At 37.2% G+C, this 17,579-nt stretch overlaps 2 protein-coding genes across 2 annotated transcripts in view; one reads left to right on the forward strand and one right to left on the reverse strand.

Annotated features, from left to right (window-relative positions):
• Positions 1-3,795, reverse strand: part of mindy3 (MINDY lysine 48 deubiquitinase 3) — a 28,896-nt gene extending 25,101 nt beyond the window's left edge. The window contains exons 1-6 of the mRNA XM_044117703.1: positions 3,618-3,795; positions 1,655-1,937; positions 1,279-1,358; positions 1,078-1,138; positions 780-986; positions 587-638 (exon numbers count right to left, since the gene is read on the reverse strand). Of these exons, the coding sequence (XP_043973638.1) occupies positions 587-638; positions 780-986; positions 1,078-1,138; positions 1,279-1,358; positions 1,655-1,856 (602 nt within the window). The 5' untranslated portion in view covers positions 1,857-1,937; positions 3,618-3,795. The remainder of the gene's footprint in view (positions 1-586; positions 639-779; positions 987-1,077; positions 1,139-1,278; positions 1,359-1,654; positions 1,938-3,617) is intronic.
• Positions 3,796-4,092: 297 nt separating this feature from the next.
• si:dkey-12j5.1 (probable assembly chaperone of rpl4) overlaps positions 4,093-17,579 on the forward strand; it is a 28,377-nt gene continuing 14,890 nt past the window's right edge. The window contains exons 1-8 of the mRNA XM_044117702.1: positions 4,093-4,672; positions 4,796-4,905; positions 4,985-5,131; positions 5,255-5,404; positions 6,380-6,483; positions 6,591-6,714; positions 8,605-8,697; positions 11,096-11,164. Of these exons, the coding sequence (XP_043973637.1) occupies positions 4,309-4,672; positions 4,796-4,905; positions 4,985-5,131; positions 5,255-5,404; positions 6,380-6,483; positions 6,591-6,714; positions 8,605-8,697; positions 11,096-11,164 (1,161 nt within the window). The 5' untranslated portion in view covers positions 4,093-4,308. The remainder of the gene's footprint in view (positions 4,673-4,795; positions 4,906-4,984; positions 5,132-5,254; positions 5,405-6,379; positions 6,484-6,590; positions 6,715-8,604; positions 8,698-11,095; positions 11,165-17,579) is intronic.

Consider the following 17,579-nt stretch of genomic DNA (forward strand, 5'->3'; position numbering starts at 1 on the left):
CAGCAAGCTCAACCGTGCATATATTTAATTTGCTGGAGTGTCTTTTTTTTTTTTTTTTGCGGCGCTAGTGGCTCGTATTTTTTTTGTGACAGTAGGCAGACAGGAAAGTGGGTGAGGAGAGGGGGGAAGACATGTGGCAAAGGTTGTCGGGACCGGGACTGGAACCCGCGATATCCGCGTCGAAGACTGAGCCCTCCAAATGTGGGGCGTGCTAACCCCCTGCGCCACCACAGCACGTCCCTTGCTGGTGTGTCTTTAACAGACATCTTGTGTGTAAGCGTTCTTTCAACAAGGCAATCAATGAAAGCAGAGAGTTGGCAAATTGTAAGGAGAGTGAAATTGAAAGTTCACTTTAAAAGCCAAGACAGATAAATTGAGACCTCCTTTTTATGATCGTCATGCTTCTGAGAAAAATGCAGCAGACTATAAAAATCCTGAACTTTAGCAATTGTCAAACCTCATTGTTTGTTTTAAATCCCTCCCTCCACAATATTCATCATTTTACCAGACTATATTGGGAAAGGTATTTATGATGAGAGGAAATATTAGCATGGTATTTGATAAAAATTGAACAATGTTCACTTACTGAAGTACGCTGTGAAATTGCTCAAAGCCAAGGTCCTCAGCAGCCAAAGCAGCTAGACACAAGAAAACACAATCACAGAACCATCAAGGCAAAACATCAGACTGTCAGAGTTTGTCTGTCAAACTTCAGTAAAATGTATTTAGTTGGGCAGCCAAAGATGCAGTCAGTGAGTGGGCGATGATACAAGACTAACTTGGCTGCTGTTCCGGTGGCGACTGACTGCTCTCCGGTCTTGGCATGTCCTGTGTTTGAGACTGTGTCTGGGTCTTAGAAAGCGTGCTAGTATATGGGCTCTGTCCCTTGGCCCAGGTCACAAAACAGAACCCTGTGGAGGGGCTGGCACAGGCAGACTCAAGGATTTCACTCAGTGTTGAACACAGGGCCATCTTCTGCTCCTCTTCTAACATGACAAACGTGAAAATATCAATTGTTTTGGTTAGAGATAAGGAAAATAGTAAAGCCAATAATCATTTTTTTTTTAGGGAAGTTACCTGACATTTGTCTCCATGTGGAATTTTCTCTGTTAAAAAGAATGTTCTTTAGGAGGAAAGCCTGCAAAGAAACAAACTCAGTTTGCAGCAACTGGAATTTTAGTTACATGTCATGCTAGCCACTTATATAATATTCAATAATCTAATCTTGTTGCCACTGAATGAACTAATATTCAGGCTGCTGTGCAGTGAGAAACTTACCTGAACTGGTGCAATCACAGCACATGGCCCTCCTTCGAACTGCTTCAGAGCCGTTTGCTCATGCTCACTAAAAACAAACCCTGTAAAAAGGGAAGTCTTCATTCAACAGTGAGCCAATAATTCATCTAGTATCGATATTTAAACACACAACCAAAATTTCGGCTGGATCTTTAATAAAACAAGGATTGACAACAGACATATACATAAAAAATAAAATAGGAAGATTTAAAATGTTCAAAATAGTTTGATAAACTCTAGCCTGACTAGCCTGGCAGAAAGAGATATTCTTCCAATAAAATATCAAATGTTTGCCAATTTCTAAACAACTGAAAACATGGACATTAACTCACTGTGGTTATCACAACAAAAGCCCTACCTTGAGACCATCTTCGGAAGATCGAAGTGGAAACTCCTCCCCCTGATGGTTTTCCCCAAACCAAATCAACCACCTCCTTATTTAACTCAGACATGATTGGCTTCAAATCCTTAGTAACGCCCCCTTTGGTCCGACTTTTCTTAATGCAGTCTCTTCCAAATGGCAACACTCCACTTCCCAGGGCAGTCTGTACCTGTGGCATTAGCCACAACTTCTCTCTGTTGTCCAACTTCGTCTGAGCTCAGGGGCTGGCAGCAAAATGGAGCATAGGTATGACATCAATCTGGCAGACAACAACACACAAACATAAATCCAGATTTGCCTTTGGTTAAGGTGACTTCAAGAACAGACAAAACAACTGTTATATTTAGTAACAGAAGCGCTTGGATTTTGTACAGTTGGACAGATATTCACAGATTTGTACTTAACTGATATTCTCATACAAAGTGCTGTAAAGTACTACTTCCCTCTAGTCAAAGTGAGCTATATAATGACCTAACTGATCACTGTATTAAACATTTACCAAATAGATATTTCCCGGCTGGTACTAATTGCCATTTCTCCTTAATGTTTGACCAGCAGATTCTGGTTTTGGTAAAATATGATTTATTTTTCAAATATCCATCATAGTCACCCGTGTACATTTTATTTTCATTCAATGATTTAAGTTAACAAAACTGACCATGAGGGAAAAAAAGGTTTCTTTTTGTTTAAGCCAGAAAAGCAATCTTCTGTCTTGAAGACCTTTCTGCATGTCTACAAAAAAGTAGCTTAGAATGTTTTTTCCAAAAATAATCATCCACCATGCATGGGAATACAAAATATTCCACAAAACATGGCACATTTTCTTGCCACTTTCTGATTAGATCAAGTTGTTTTCTTCAGTTTTCAAGTTATAGTTAATTAGTAGAACATTTTATTTTATTTATTTTTTTAATAAAACATGAAAAAGCATTACATAAACTTGTTTGTGAACTTGTGAAATAATATTCTCTGTCACAGCTTTTATTCTACGAAATGTGAATTTCTTGCTGTAGAATACGTACACATTGAACACTGAAAAAGGTATATCATTGAAAGACCGTTTGTTCAAAGAGAAATCATAATTTCTAAAAAGTGTTTTTAATTAAGTAAGGATTTTACATTTCTGTATAAGTAGTTTTAAACTGGACAGATGTAAAGTACCAATAATTTCATCTTAATTATTGCTAATAATAAATAATAATAATGTAGCTCCCTCATTATGCATCCTGTATTAATGATTGTATTGCTTAAAATATATTTTATTGCCCTTTCCTTTCTTCGATATTTTACATTTAAAGACAACATAAAGACACACAGATTACTTTGCCATCACAAAGTAATCTCTGGGTTTCTGTCTCCTAGGTTGCTGTTGGAAAAAAAAAAGCTAAACTTTTGAGCTATTGTCGAAACTGATATGAGCAGTGATGAATTATGAAGAAAAATTCTGAAAGATTTTTGCGCGTTTACCAATTGTACTATACAATTTAGCTTGGGAAGTGTTCTTCATTTATATTTACATTTTTACATTTCTAATGAAATATAAAAATTGCAAGCTGTATTATATACGCAATGACCGTACATATGACGTTTTAAGTATTTACAGGACCCGGCGCTAATAGAATTATTTGAACACTTGCTTACTCTCCAGCCAAGCTAAAAGGCTAGCGGCTTCGTTAACGTCAGGTAGTTACAACGGATGATAAACAACGAAATATTTAACAACGAGTGAATAGCTCACTCTTTATTAAAATATGACGAAGCAAAAGTTAAAATATTATGTAACTTGGCGTGGCACCATCAAGCATTAGCGTTAACACCTTTCAGCTAACCTTACATTGCTCTATCATTCAATTTCTTGTCACTCCAGGGCGGTGGCAGATATAACGGTCGTGAGAAGCTGTAGTTTGTCATTATTTCGACGTAAATATTCTACACTTACCTCAAAAAAGACTCGAGTATTAGGGGGTCTGTATAGGCTGTATTTTGTTGAGCAATTTCACCGCCAGCCGCATTTCTGTCATTCGTTTATTTACAACAAATTGTAAAATGTAGAAAAAATACTGCGTCCATTTGACGTATTATACCATTGGTTGAAATCGAGAAAGTTCCAGATGCGTCACAAGGCGTTGACTCGACGCATTGCCTCATTGGCTCATCACCTTGTCGATCAAGTTTAGCACATCTTCAGAAATGGATCGGTAAATTTAAAACACAATTTATGACTTCATTTTTTTATTATAGCTTTCGGAATCTTTCTGAAACTACAAAAATAACACTGTATTTGAAATAGTTTACGTTTCTACTTGCTACATTTTAAAAATGTATTCAGTATGATTGGTATTTTGATCATTATCTGTCTCCGTAGCTGTGACTGTGGATGCGTTTCTTAACAAGCAGCCGGTGAATGACCTGGGTGGGAATGATCGCAATGAGAAGAATATTTTTCTTTTAAATATAGGGCAAATTATGCATATTTGTTTTAGCTGAAGGAGGTTAGAGGCAATCTGTCAAAACGATCCTGGATTATTACAAAAAGCAAAAATTACATACAATTTGCCAGAGCTCACCTCCTGACGCATACACAGCCGAGTGGGAATCAAAAACCGCAGATCAAATAACTTTATTTAGAAATGTATTTAAATATCAGTGACAGTAAAAGAGGCGTCGGTCGAGCATGCCGGTTGAGATATGGTCATGTCACGACAGTGCACTGTTTGAGATTGACTGTGTACAAACCACTCCTGCACGGCGTCCCTATTGCCTCATCAACTCGCAAATGGGGCGCACCCAGTTCCAGCACTTACCGCATGCGTGTTGCATGCCGCCTGCAGTTCAAGTTGTTTAGCACGCGTGAAGTATATTTGAGAAAAGCTTTTTTATTAAGGGGCAAAATTTATTGTAAAGAGCAACGAACGTTATTCATCAGTATGGGAGGACAAGCTAAGAACAAGAAGAAAAATAAACCCAAGAGGAAGGACAACCGTCAAAACAGGGGTCAGCTGTGCAGTGTTATTATTTTTTTGTTGTATCCAATGTAAAATTTGTTCGTGTCATTTATCACTAAATGAGACACAAGCAACTTTTTGAAACATTCGCGCCTATGTTTCATCTCCACAGATGGAGGATTTGTTGATTTGTCACCTCAAGAAAGGATGAAAGTAAGAATGCATGAGAAAGCCAAGAAGAAGACAGCTGAAAAGTACTCAGTACAGCAACTACTAGAAAAGGTGCCTTTAAAAATGAAACATATCACCGTAGAAAGTGGCTAGGTTTTATTCTGTACATTTATTTATCTTGTGTGTTCAGACTCAGGAGTACATGGACAGTTTTGACTTTGAGATGGCTGGCCTTTTCTGTCAGAGAGCTTTGGATGTGGACTCCAACAACCTACAAGCTCTTGACATGCTGGGACACATTTGCTCTGAATTAGGAGACATGCAGAAAGCTAAATCAATATCCTTTTATGACTTTTTTTTTCTTAATACATTATCTACTGATTAGTCACAAAAGCATTGTGTATTTTGTTCATTCTGTCGTGAAATTGGAATGGTTTGCGCTTCCTTTACCAACTCCCAAGTGTTTCTCCGTGCAATAGATCTGAGCCCGGATGTTGGTCATAGCAAATACATGTATCTGGGACAAATTCACACCGGCCAGGAGGCTGTGGACTACTACACAAAGGGAATACAAGTTCTTCTATCGGTTCTAGATAAGCAGGAAACAGAGGTTAGTGAGAACAACTTCATACCCTCTTAATTGTATCTAAATAGGCCCTATGACGATGCATCTTGTGTGTGTGTGTGTAATTTTAAGATGAACATTCTAAAAATGTCATTCTAGTTGAGATTTAAGACACTTTATGTTTTGTCCACAAGAGGGTGCTGTGGTCTAGAGTACCCCTCCTATAAAGGATAGGTTCTATAAACAAGTTACATGATGATGGAGGGCCTTCATGTGATCATCAGCTTTAGGAAGCACAGGCGTTGTTTCCTTCACCTAGAATTTTTACATGTTTAGTTAAAAATGTGTGTTATTTCTTATAAAAAAAAACAACAACTAGATTTCTCGTTCGCAATAAAAAGCCTGAACAAAGGCGTGGATAAATGTGTTTGATTTTTGATACAATTAACTAAAATCTTCTGGAGTCACTTGAAAAATCCTAGACACTGTGACAGAAAAGTGTCTTTTTCAAATCTTAAGAGCAGATCAATTAAATGCTGAAAATAAAGACTATTTGGTATTTTCATGGAATTTTTTTTTTTTTTAATGAGACTAAATTGTACAAAACTAATTTTAGACATGACTTAGTTCTTAAAATATTTAGTGGGCTTTTATGTCTTTCTTCAAATAATTACTAAAGTACAGATGTTTCCATTAAGTCTGATGAACTAACAGAAAAAAATCTCTGAGTTGAAATAAGTCATTCTGCAGAATGTGTATACGCTGCACTGAACAAGAAGAGGATATTTGGGGCTTTTTTTGTTAGTTATTCATTTATAACTCAGATTTTTTTCTGCTTGACACAACCATGTTTTCAGCATAAATGGCCTATTCAACTGAAGTTCCTCTGGGAGCATAGACAAGTGTTTCCTAACGTTATGTAGCTATTGATGTAAAAATACTTTCCTGTTCATTATGTTTTCAGTTTAAATACTTTATATGATAATCTCTAAGTCAGGAAGTCTGCCTTGTGCTGCTCAGGCTGGAGCCTCTGGAACAACGGATGAGAGCGACGAGATCCCTTCAAGGAAGGATGTCAGCGTGGCCTACTGCTCCCTGGCTGAGATCTACTTAACAGACCTCTGGTACCGCAGCAAAACAACCTGCACTGCTGACAACCAGAAATACTCTCCCACATTTTAGTCATTTCCGATAACTCCACATTTGGCTCTTTCTGCTTCTCTGATCGTAGCATGGAGGAGGGAGCTGCAGACAAGTGCCGAGGGTTCATTGAAAAAGCTTTACAGTATCACCATGACAACCCGGAGGCTCTCCAGCTTATGGCCAGTTACCTGTTTAGTACAGAGAGAAACCAGGTCAGTCCACGCACTCACACAGGGACTCCAGATGAATTATCGCCACATTAAAGCAGGAATCTGCCGAGTTAATTATTCTGAGCAGATTGAATTGTATGCCATTAATCAGCAGACGGACACTTACATTACGCACACACAGATGGGTAAAGCCAATAGGAATGTTAATTACTGGGCAGATCATTGAGGTCATGTAGCCATCTGATAAATTGAAAGAGATGAGGAAGCATGTTGGACTCAGTTTCAGAGAAAACTGCTACATCAACCTTACAGTTCTATCCTGGAAGAACATAGAGGATTTGTGTAAACTACATGCATCCATAATTATATTTACTAAAAATAATATAATAATAAATCCATCACCCAACCTCCTGCAGTGTGAGGTATTTAATAAATATATTATTTATTCATAAATCAGTGTTGTAAATTAATTTATTGTGAACATACATTATTGAAACAATATCATTTGTGACTGAATATGTATTTATTCATACATGTGTTACATAGGTGAAATGATATCTCTTAAAAATTTACTTTTATCAATTTTATTTTACTAAAAACTTACAAGTGCAATAAAACTCTTGTAGATATGCACTGCTCACATTTTCCTGATTAGTGACAATTTCTGATTTTCTTTGAGGTTTAATGGTTTCATGTACCCTACCTGGTTATAGTTTTATTTTCAAAAGATAGTTTTGCAACAAAGAGAAAGTCACATTATCTATCTTTTGTAAATTAAATAGAAAATTGAGGAATTTTATCGATCAACCTTAAACTTTCTGGGGTGTATTTTCTGCTTTTTGATTCAATCATAGACCAGAAATTGATAATTATTAATTAGTTATTAATATAGATACATTCTGTGTATAAAAAGAAAAAAAATTATTGCTTTGATATCTTTTTAAACTTTAAATATGCATTGATCTTATAGATTGAAACTAAAACATATTCTAAATCAATCAAACTCTTTATTTTTTTTTATATTGTAAAATAATCATGGATTATTTTACAATATAACAAAAAATATACAAAAAAAAATTATGGATTATTTTACAATATAACAAAAAATAAAGAGTTATATTTGTGATGTAGGGGACAAAATATTTTTTTCTTACTCCTAGAGAAACTGAAAGCTACAACACATACTAGAGAAACTAGAAGTTTCTCTAGTATGTGTTGTAGCTTTTAAGTTAGTGGAAACTTATCGTTACTTACAGAAAACAGTCTTTTGTCACCACCGCTGGCGAGGCACATTCTCATTTCGTTAATGTTTTGAAATCACAAACTCTTGACCGCAGCAGGATGTTGAGTAGTTATCACTGTGGGTTATCATGGGTTAAAATTAACAATAAAGATTAAAGAGGAGCATTTACAGTATATTTTGTCTCAATGGATTCCTGGGAGTTAATGGAGTTTTAACGAAGCATGAAAGTAACATTTTAATTATAACTCACGTAGCTTTTTCACTGTTGCTCCATTTATCCGTGTCGAGAGCAGGAAACAGCCTTGAGCTTCAAATATGATCTAGGTTCAACAGGTTTGAGTAAGTTTTCAGCAAGATCTCAAATCGTTCTTCTTTAAATTGTTGGGAAGTAGTCAAGAGTTCAACCAGTGCAGTACCAGGTGACGCCTTTAGGGATCAGGCTTGCCCCAGTTTTTTTTTTAGCTATCCATACATCCTCAAACAAACATTTATTTTTTTTCAGCTAAGCTGCATTGATTATTATTTACAATAATTAAATTAAATCATAATATTTGGTCATTAATGTCTGTGGAGAATCAATTAACCAGTGTGTAATACGAGAATATTTGCATTTGTTTATGTTTGTAGAAGACATATCTAAAAGACTTTACACAATTTGATCATCACATGGATCTTTCATTTGTTTTTAGGAAGGGAAGGAATACCTGTTGAAAAGTGTTGGCATGTGGTTACCTGCGCAGAAGCAAAGTGCAGCTTCCTCCACGACAGAAGAAGAAACACAGGTAAGCTTGTTTTCTGGTTGCTATTTCTCTCACTGCCACAAATAGTATTCAGGTTAAGAAATGCACTGATCAGAACTTTGTGGCCAAGTTCAGATCTCTGGCTTTGATCTTAATCTTAACATTTTAAGTCTTAGAATTAACACAGCCTTTAAAATAACAATTTAAAAAAAGCATCATCACAGAGGTCACTTTTTAATGTAACTTTAGCATCTTTACTTTTTGTTATTAGCAGTCAGAACTTTTGGGGCCCTTAGCAGGTGGCGGTGACTCAGGTAGTAGAGCAGAGGCCCCAGAGGCTCCCCATTCGAATCCTGTTCCTACCTGGGGATAATCAGCGAAGGGAATGGCAGTTGGTCTTTAAAAAAATCTGCCAAGTCCATATGGAGGCAGCTGCTGTACTGTGGCAACCAGTTAGAGAGAAGTGCAGAAAGGACAACAGCATCACTTAGGCTTATAGAAACTGTAGCTTATTCCCTGGACAGTGCAGTTGCTTAGCTTAACTCTACTGTAAGATTTCCAAAAGCTGCCAAACTTTTCAAATCCAATGTCTTTAATAAAATCAGGAGTTTAAAAGTTCAAAATAATAAACTAGAGGAATTTTGCTTCATTCTTAACCTCTTCAAACCTGTCTTAATAAGCTCCATGTTCCTCTAAACTTTAGTGTCAGCAGCCTCACTAAAGAGTGTTGCTGTTGGCAGCGGTGTAAGAAAATCTTAAGTTTTGCTTCATTATTAGTGTGTGTATTGCGATGCCTCTAATTATTATTTCTACAAGACAACATAAATCTTCTGATAGCCTCTTTCACTCTTTTTGCTTTCGCTCTGGGGATTTTTCACAGTTTTAATGTTTACATAGGAATTCAATTGAATTAATCAGAATAACAAGAAATAGACCTGTAATTTAAACATGCATGTTTGTCCCTTACCAAGAACTTACATATTGTAGCATAACTTTACTAAGCTTATTTTATGCAAGTGCAGCTCAGAATATCTAGGCTATTGCTCCATCACATGAACATCTCACACTGCTTTATGCATTAGTATTGGCCTGTGCATTTCTAAAACCTTGGACCTTTGAGGCCTTATATTTCAGCTCAGTGCAGAAGACTATTGAAGTCACAGAAATATGCCCATCAGTCACATGAAGTGATGAAGGTTGGTAATAAATATATTGAATGCTAAGTATGCTTAACTTTAATTTTGCATGCATTTCTGTCCATAGCAAAACAATTTTTTGTATCTTACAGAGCACCACTCCCCTTTGTCTTCTCCACTCCAACAAACTAGCGGCAGCAGCAATTAGCAAACACTTGGTGGAACTGCAAGTCTGCTGAGCTTTTCATAGAAATGATTTCTCACTATAATGCTCCTAAGAACAGTTATAGACCCCATAATGGAGGCGAAATGATGACATGCTAAAGGCAGAGTGTCCGAAAGAGTAGAAGCTTCTTAAAGAGCGAGGTTTAAATAGGGGGTTTTCACCCCCAATACAAGCTCACTCTCATCTGCTTGTGTCTGAGTGTTTTGGACAGTCAAAAACCAGGAGGTTAATCCATAAAATGATCAAAAACAGCTTTGTCTTTACTTAATTTTTAAAAACAAATCCAGATATCTAAACGTTTTTTCACATAAAGTATTAAAACTGGTAATGGTTTTATCCTGGGTTTTGTTTGTCCTTGCAGCCTTGGGGTGCAAGGACAAACAAAACTGAGCTCCCGACTCGCTGGTGAAGCTGGAAAACTGGTGGTATTCTGTCACCGTCCAATTTTATTGGTGCATCTTTATTCAGGTTTATTTCAAAAAGCCTTTTTGAACTAGTCTGGCTGTCACAGTGTGCTTTGCAGCGGACGTTAAGGACATCGGCAAAGATAAAAAAAAAATAAAAGTAGGCGATAATGAACTGGCGAACATTAAAAAATAAAAAAGATGAGACAAGCGCTTCACAAACGTGTGCTGTTAAGTCATAGTGCGTGAAAAAAACTGATATGAAAGGCAGCACCAGGAGTCACTCTAATGGGGAAAAATAATGGCTGCAGTGCTAGATTTTAATATCTCCAAATAAATTATATCAGGGTTCATTTAAAAAAAAAAAAAGAATAATGTGATACAGGAAAGGGTTTTGTGATGATTTGGTAGAACAAACCCCCTGTAACTCCACAGTTATGACTCTTATCTTCACCTGCAGGTTGATCCGAACTCAGCCTGCTGACACTTTGACTGAGATTAACAGCCATGCAGCTGCGGAGCATTTTGCAGCCTGAAATTGGATCGTGTTATTATCAGACAAAGGAAGGAAGAACTCTGTTTGATTTTCCTCGTGTAAACACTCCTCCAAAGGTGGCCACATCATCCTTTATTATTATTTTCTGTCTTTTTTTTGTTTCTTCCACTTCCTCCAGAATGAAATCCCTCCGTACGAGTCTCGCATCACCACAGCCAAACTGCTTATCGAGTCAGAGGAGTATGAGGTAATGTGTTTGCAGTGTGTTGTGCTTGCACGCTCTGTTTTGGCCAGTCAGTGCGTGATTCGCGGCAGGAGGCCGGCCTGGCATTTCTTTATGTGTGTACGTGAGCTTTTCTTTCTGCTGAATAGCACTGGAGGTGGGAAGGCCATGCCTGGTCTTTATGCCCTTCAGAGTTTAGTGTCAATAATTGAAGAGTGGTATTTACAGAGATGGGCTGGAGGGGGGGGAACCGCAGAAGGGAGGAGATGGAGGAGAGAAAATGGAGGGGGAAAAAAAAAATCACAATGAACCTCTGTTTTGATGAATTGCTGCCATATCTTTGAAACAGCACACTCATCTGCTAAATCACTCATCAATTTCCAGTTTAAATGGCCTCAATTTCAGTGGCTCGCTGCCTTCAGTTCGGTACTGAACCTCCTAACAATCATTAACGCTTGAAGTCATTTTCTACGATTACTGCCACACCAACAGCAGTGTAGCAATTTTCTGTTGTGATCCAATGATTAATTTCTAGTCAATCTTGTTGGGTGTTTTATGGTTATTACTGACAGGAAATGTGCACAGTGTCCCTTTTTAAAAAAAAAAAAAAAAAGTTTTTTTACTCTTCTACCCACAGAGCTCAGCTGCAGTTACATCTTTGTGTGTGTGTGGGGGGGGAGTGGGACATGTGCTGTCAGGTGCATCAGTGAAATGACAGCGTTTCAGTCCATAGTTTCTGACATGTCATTTGTCTTCATCCTCCTGTTGGTGTCATCAAGCCTGAAACCTGAGCCTCGGCTGTGCTCAGAGCTTTATAATGTCACATAATTTACCATATATACCAACATGGGTATGTCAAGAGAATGTATTGTTCAGTCGAATTAGTCTTTGGCCACCAGAAGTCTGAAATTTTTTGAAGTTAGTTGAGCTTTATGTTTTTTCAGGAGTCAAGTCCCAGACTCGATTTGCATGAATTAGGAGGGAACACGCTTTGTCATTGGTTTATGTTTTGCTGTATAACTTGTAGATGTGCTTTTATTAAAGGGTTCATACACAGTTCTGTAAAAGTATAGTGTTTACTTCAAGTGTAAAAAAACCTTTGTATTTCCATTTACCTTCGTATATATGTTTTTCTCAGTTTTTAATCCCATCCGTGTCCATCCGTCCATCTGTCAGTCCAGTTAGATCTTCTCCATCCCTCCATCCACCCCTTGTTCTATTTGTTGGTTTATTTAATTCACCTGCATGTTATCCATCCATCTATATTATAGCTTCATTTTTTACCCCATTTCTTTTCAGTCTATAATAACTGTTTCCTACTGGTCTAAAATCTGATTGTTTCTCCAGTCTGCAGATTTAGTGATGAAGACCTAAATCTAAGTTTCTTCTTTAAATGCAAATAAACTGCAACAATCTTTTGGTTGTTGCAGGATCAATAGTACTGATGTTGTTTAATCTAAAAATTATGCTTTACTATCACTTTTTTGGCTCATAAATAGATTTTAACTTTGTACATTCTCATTTATGTTGTTTAAAAAAAACCCTGCATGTTATGGCTTGTGCCACATCGTCTCTGCCTGTGCAATATATTTTCTTGTTAGTAAGTTAGGGGAGAAATGTGTTTCTGTATTGCACGCTGGTGACAGATTCAATCTCCAAAAATGATTTTTTTCCCCCTTGTCTGTTGGTGTCAGACAGCACTTCATCAGCTGTGAACTCTTCAGTGGATGACAGTTTAAACAAGAAGCTAACACACCACCGACCTTTGGCTCAGTAAAATAACACCTCTGCCCCCATTACCTTTAAGGCTATACACCGCCTTGTCAAGAGGGAACTAAACAGAACAAAACAGAAAACAAGCCACCAAATAGGTAAAAAGTCCCGCTTATAATGCAAGTGCTTTGATCTAATGCTATAATTTAATTAAAATGTGCAACTTGTGTAATGTATACTTACTACAGAGTGACCTGTTTCAAGCCCTTATTTGCTCATTTTCATGATTATTGGTTAGAGCTAATGAACACCCTAAATTTAATTTCTCAGAAAATTTGAATATTACACTAGACTTTGAAAAATGATTCCTATTGCAGAAATGTCAGTCTAATAAAAAGTGTAATCATGTAATTTACTGTATATACAGAGTATGTGGTCTTAGTTCTTTTTGCATAAAATATGCCATCAATGCGGTGTGGTATAGAGAGGTTGAGCATAAGTTAGTGTAATAGCAACCTTCATCTCCTCTGCATTTTTGGGTATTCTGTCTCTCATCATCTGTACTATATCTTATAGACTCTAGGAGGCTTAGGCCAGGCCAGTATCCTGACATAAAGTCTAATGGACCAACATAAGCAGATGACATGGTTCCCAAAATTATCCCTAACTTGAAGCTTGATGGTGGACATCAAGCAGCTTGAATTCTGTACCTCTCCACTTTTCTAATGAGCTCTGGTATCTTGATCATCAAAAACAAAAATGACTTTGTCTTAAAACAGGATTTTGCTATACTAAGCAACAATTCAGACTTTCGTTCTCCTTGCATCCAATAAGACACTTTCAACTCTGGTGTTCAAGTGTGGCTTAACACAAGGAGGGCGGCATACTGTATGCATCACTTGTCCTAGATATGTCTCTATGTAATGGTTCTTAATGCACTGACTCCAGATGCAGTCCTAGCTTAGCTTGTGCACCTTTTTCTTGTAAACATTTTCCTTCCACTCAACTTGCCAATAATATGCTTGGATGCAGCTCTTTGTAAACAGCCAGATCCTTTGAGATCTTCCTGATGCCTATATCCAGCAGCCACTAGTGACCACTGGACAGGTCACTAGTGGCTACAGTGGCTATTCCAGAATTACAGGATGTAATTTACCTTTGTATATATGTTTTTCTCTGTTTTTAATCCCATCCGTGTCCATCTCTCCATCTGTCAGTCCAGTTAGATCTTCTCCATTTCTCCAGGATGTAATTCTGGAATACATATAAAAAAACAACTTCTCTGCTTAGCTCAAAATGTTCTCCTCTATCAAGCAGACATATAAACTAAGCCAATTTTACTGAGCGAGGAGCATGATTGAATGCCAGGATTGAACTGGCTGAAACATCTATAGAGTCATTTAGGGAGGATAAAACATAATTTTCAGTCATTGATTGGCCACCCAAGATCTCTTGCTTCAACCCCATTAAGAAGATTTAAGATCTACTGAAGACTCCTCACAGCACAGTGACTATATCCTCATAAATACCAGAGCCAGACAAAAAGTTAATTCAGCTATAGACATAAAAATTGGTGTGTTAAATAAAACTAATGTTAAATGCAATGCTTTCAAAGCTAAAGATTTTTTCCTCCTTTTTTTCCCCAGGAAGTGTAGAACTTTTAAGGTGGTTTAAAATATATATTTTAAGATGGAGCTTTTACTTATTTTTGTTGACAACACATTAAAACTGAAAATCGTAAATGGCTTATAAACAAGGGATTTGAATGACGACTGGACCTGAGAATTAGCTGTTCCAAAAATGTGGCATGGAAAAGGAACAAGAAAAAAGTTCTCCCACATGAGTGGATTTCACATTCTCTGATCATTCCTACTTGATTTGGGAAAGACAATTAGCCAAAAATACTTATTCAAATCCGTTCCCCCCTTTTTGATTCATTTCACAACATGAATGCATGCCAGAAATGTCATCTTTCACAGTGCTAATGGAATATGAGCTGAAAGATAATTACAGAGCCCTCTACATTTATTAGTGCCCCTGCTAAAGATGTGTTAAGAGCCGTAAAATAAATTTTATTGCAGTAACATGTAATTTCACACTGATAATTTTAGATAAATCGAATATTTAATTTAAGCATATTATCAAAAGAAACAAACATGCCAAGAAATATATTTTTTAAACAAAATAACAGTTATTTGTACCACTACAAACTCCTGTAGAATAATTCAAACTAAAGCATTTTTGTTGTTTGTCCATAGTCTTTTTTTTCCTGGAATTTAAAAATGAAATGGCAAAGCCTGTTTCTTCCAGGCACTCTTTAAAATCGTGAAGACAATAAAAGTTTTGTTTCTCTGTTTTTGCAAGTGTCCTGCAGAGCTCCCTTCTTTCCCACTTACATTGACACAAGCACATAAACACACAAACGTCATCATCATCATCATCATCATCTGTCATTGCTGCTGATTTACTTGTCACACAGCAGACGGGGAAACGGGCAGCTACCTTTTCCTGACAGCCATTACGGCATCTTTCAGTGCAGTTGTCACACAAGCTGGTGGATAGTATCGTACCTACTCACCTTGTCACTTGCGTTCACTTTTATTTATTTACTAAACGCTTCTGTCGTTAAATTTAGACTCTTGTGCTGCTTGTGTCTCCCATATTGCTCACGAGCAGAGTTTGCATAGACTTCTCCTAGATTAATTTACTTCGCTGTAACTATCCCTGTTTGTGTGTGTGTGTGTGTCTGCATGTGTGTGAGCTATGGCGCGCCCTCACTTGTAAAGTGATTTGTCTTTCTCCAGTCTCTGCTGCACGCTCCAGTAAAATGATTCTGTTAAACAGCATTGCCTGAAGACGACACACAAACACACAAACTGCACTTGAGCACAGTGAACATTATAAATGAGTTCCTCCCCAGAGTCCTGCTTTTCTTTAGCTATAGAAGTCTTGAAATAAAGAGGGCAGCGTGATTGTATTGTTTTTAGTATTTATGTGCCTCTTGGTTTTGTTTTTGCTCCTCCTTTCCAACTTTATCCTCCTTTTAATTTGTATCACTCCCTATTTTTCTCTTATCTTCACAGGAATATTAATCTTGTTGTTTAGAGCGTGAAGCAGCTTAAAAAACTCTGAATCTTTAATCACTTGCCCCTGGGCTGACCAGTGTAGTTAAGAAGTTGGAGACGATATAATGGTTATCATTGCTCACTTGTCCTCGCTTCCAGATATACCTCTTGTTCTATTTTTGCTGCTCTAAAACTGCTTGTTCTATCCGCTATTTAATACTCCAGCAGATCTTTTGTCCCATCTAATAGAATAAACTTTACAACATTTTGTCATGTTACAACAACAAACGTCAATGTTTCCTATTGAGATTTTATTTGGTAGAGTAACACAAAGTAGCAAATAGTTGCAAATATGTGTGAATAAAATGAATGCTACTTTGTACTTTGTAGAACTACCATTTTCTGATATTAAGTGGCAGGCATATTTGCTTATTCTTATTGCAAAATAGTTTAAGCTCAGTCAGATTGGACAGAAAGCATCTCAGATCATTAAAATATTAATGTGTATCTGGACACGCGTGAATGTGGTTTAATGTTCATTGTCGTGCTAGAAGTTGATCCTCAGTTCCAATTTCAGTTGTTTTACAACCTCTAATATATCCTGGTTACACATTTTCTCACCAGCAGCATTCCCTGTAGATCCTCCAGTGATGCAATGGGCTTCTTGGCTGCTTCTGTAATCAATGCTTTCCATATCCGACTTATTTAGGAGGACTAAAATATTTTTGTAGGTTTTCAGTTTTGGGTTAGTGTTCTATAACCCAAGCCTCACTAAAACCTCTCCACATGTCATGATGCGTTGTTCATGAATGTTCTCCAACAACCCGCTTCATAGAACATCTGGATTTATACTGAGAAAGATTTACCACCAGGTGAAGTCTATGTTCTCACTAAATGACTTGTCAGGTATTTGGTTTCACTATATATTATTTAGAGGCTTGACAATTCAGAGGGCTGAATATGAATACGGACAGTTTCGAAAAACAAAATATTTCACTGAGTTCACAAGCACTTGTTTCAGTTTGTGTGTGACATATAAGCTCAGTCATATTCATGAAAGTTTATGTTTGTAGCATAACAGATTGCGAACTATTCACAGAATGGAAACACTAAATATTTATCGTTTGGCACTTTATCTTTGTGCTCATGTGTTGCAGTGAGACAATGAAAGTAGAGGAGATAATTGTGGCGCTTGGCATAAATCCATCCCTCATCGGGTGAGATTGGTTGTTTTTGTTTTGTGTGCTTTTAATCAGTCATTAATTAATTTAGGACAATAGGTTCTCTGCTCATAATTGGTCTAGCAATCAATCATCTGACTCTCTGACATGCACGTTTGCGCAGTCTTAACGAGATACTCTCAATTAACCCGACTCTCACTCAGTCTGTGCAGGCAGTGGGCCTCTTTATCATCACCGAAACCACGTTGCCTTAATGAAAAGAAACTCCACAAAGCAGCAGGAAGAGGAGAAAAAAAACTGGGAAGTTCTCCAGCTAATAATTCTGCCTTAGCAAAAACAAAAAAAAGCAAGTGCAGCTTGTTGAAGTCACATTTTTGTTGAGCATTTGCTCTATGTGTATGTATGTGTGCAATTGCGGGGGTGCGTGTATGTCTTTTATTCTTGCCCTTCACCACGGGTGATTGGCTAGCGGTCGCCTCC

Source organism: Gambusia affinis, linkage group LG05 (assembly GCF_019740435.1).
Source record: "Gambusia affinis linkage group LG05, SWU_Gaff_1.0, whole genome shotgun sequence".
Classification (NCBI taxonomy): domain Eukaryota; kingdom Metazoa; phylum Chordata; class Actinopteri; order Cyprinodontiformes; family Poeciliidae; genus Gambusia; species Gambusia affinis.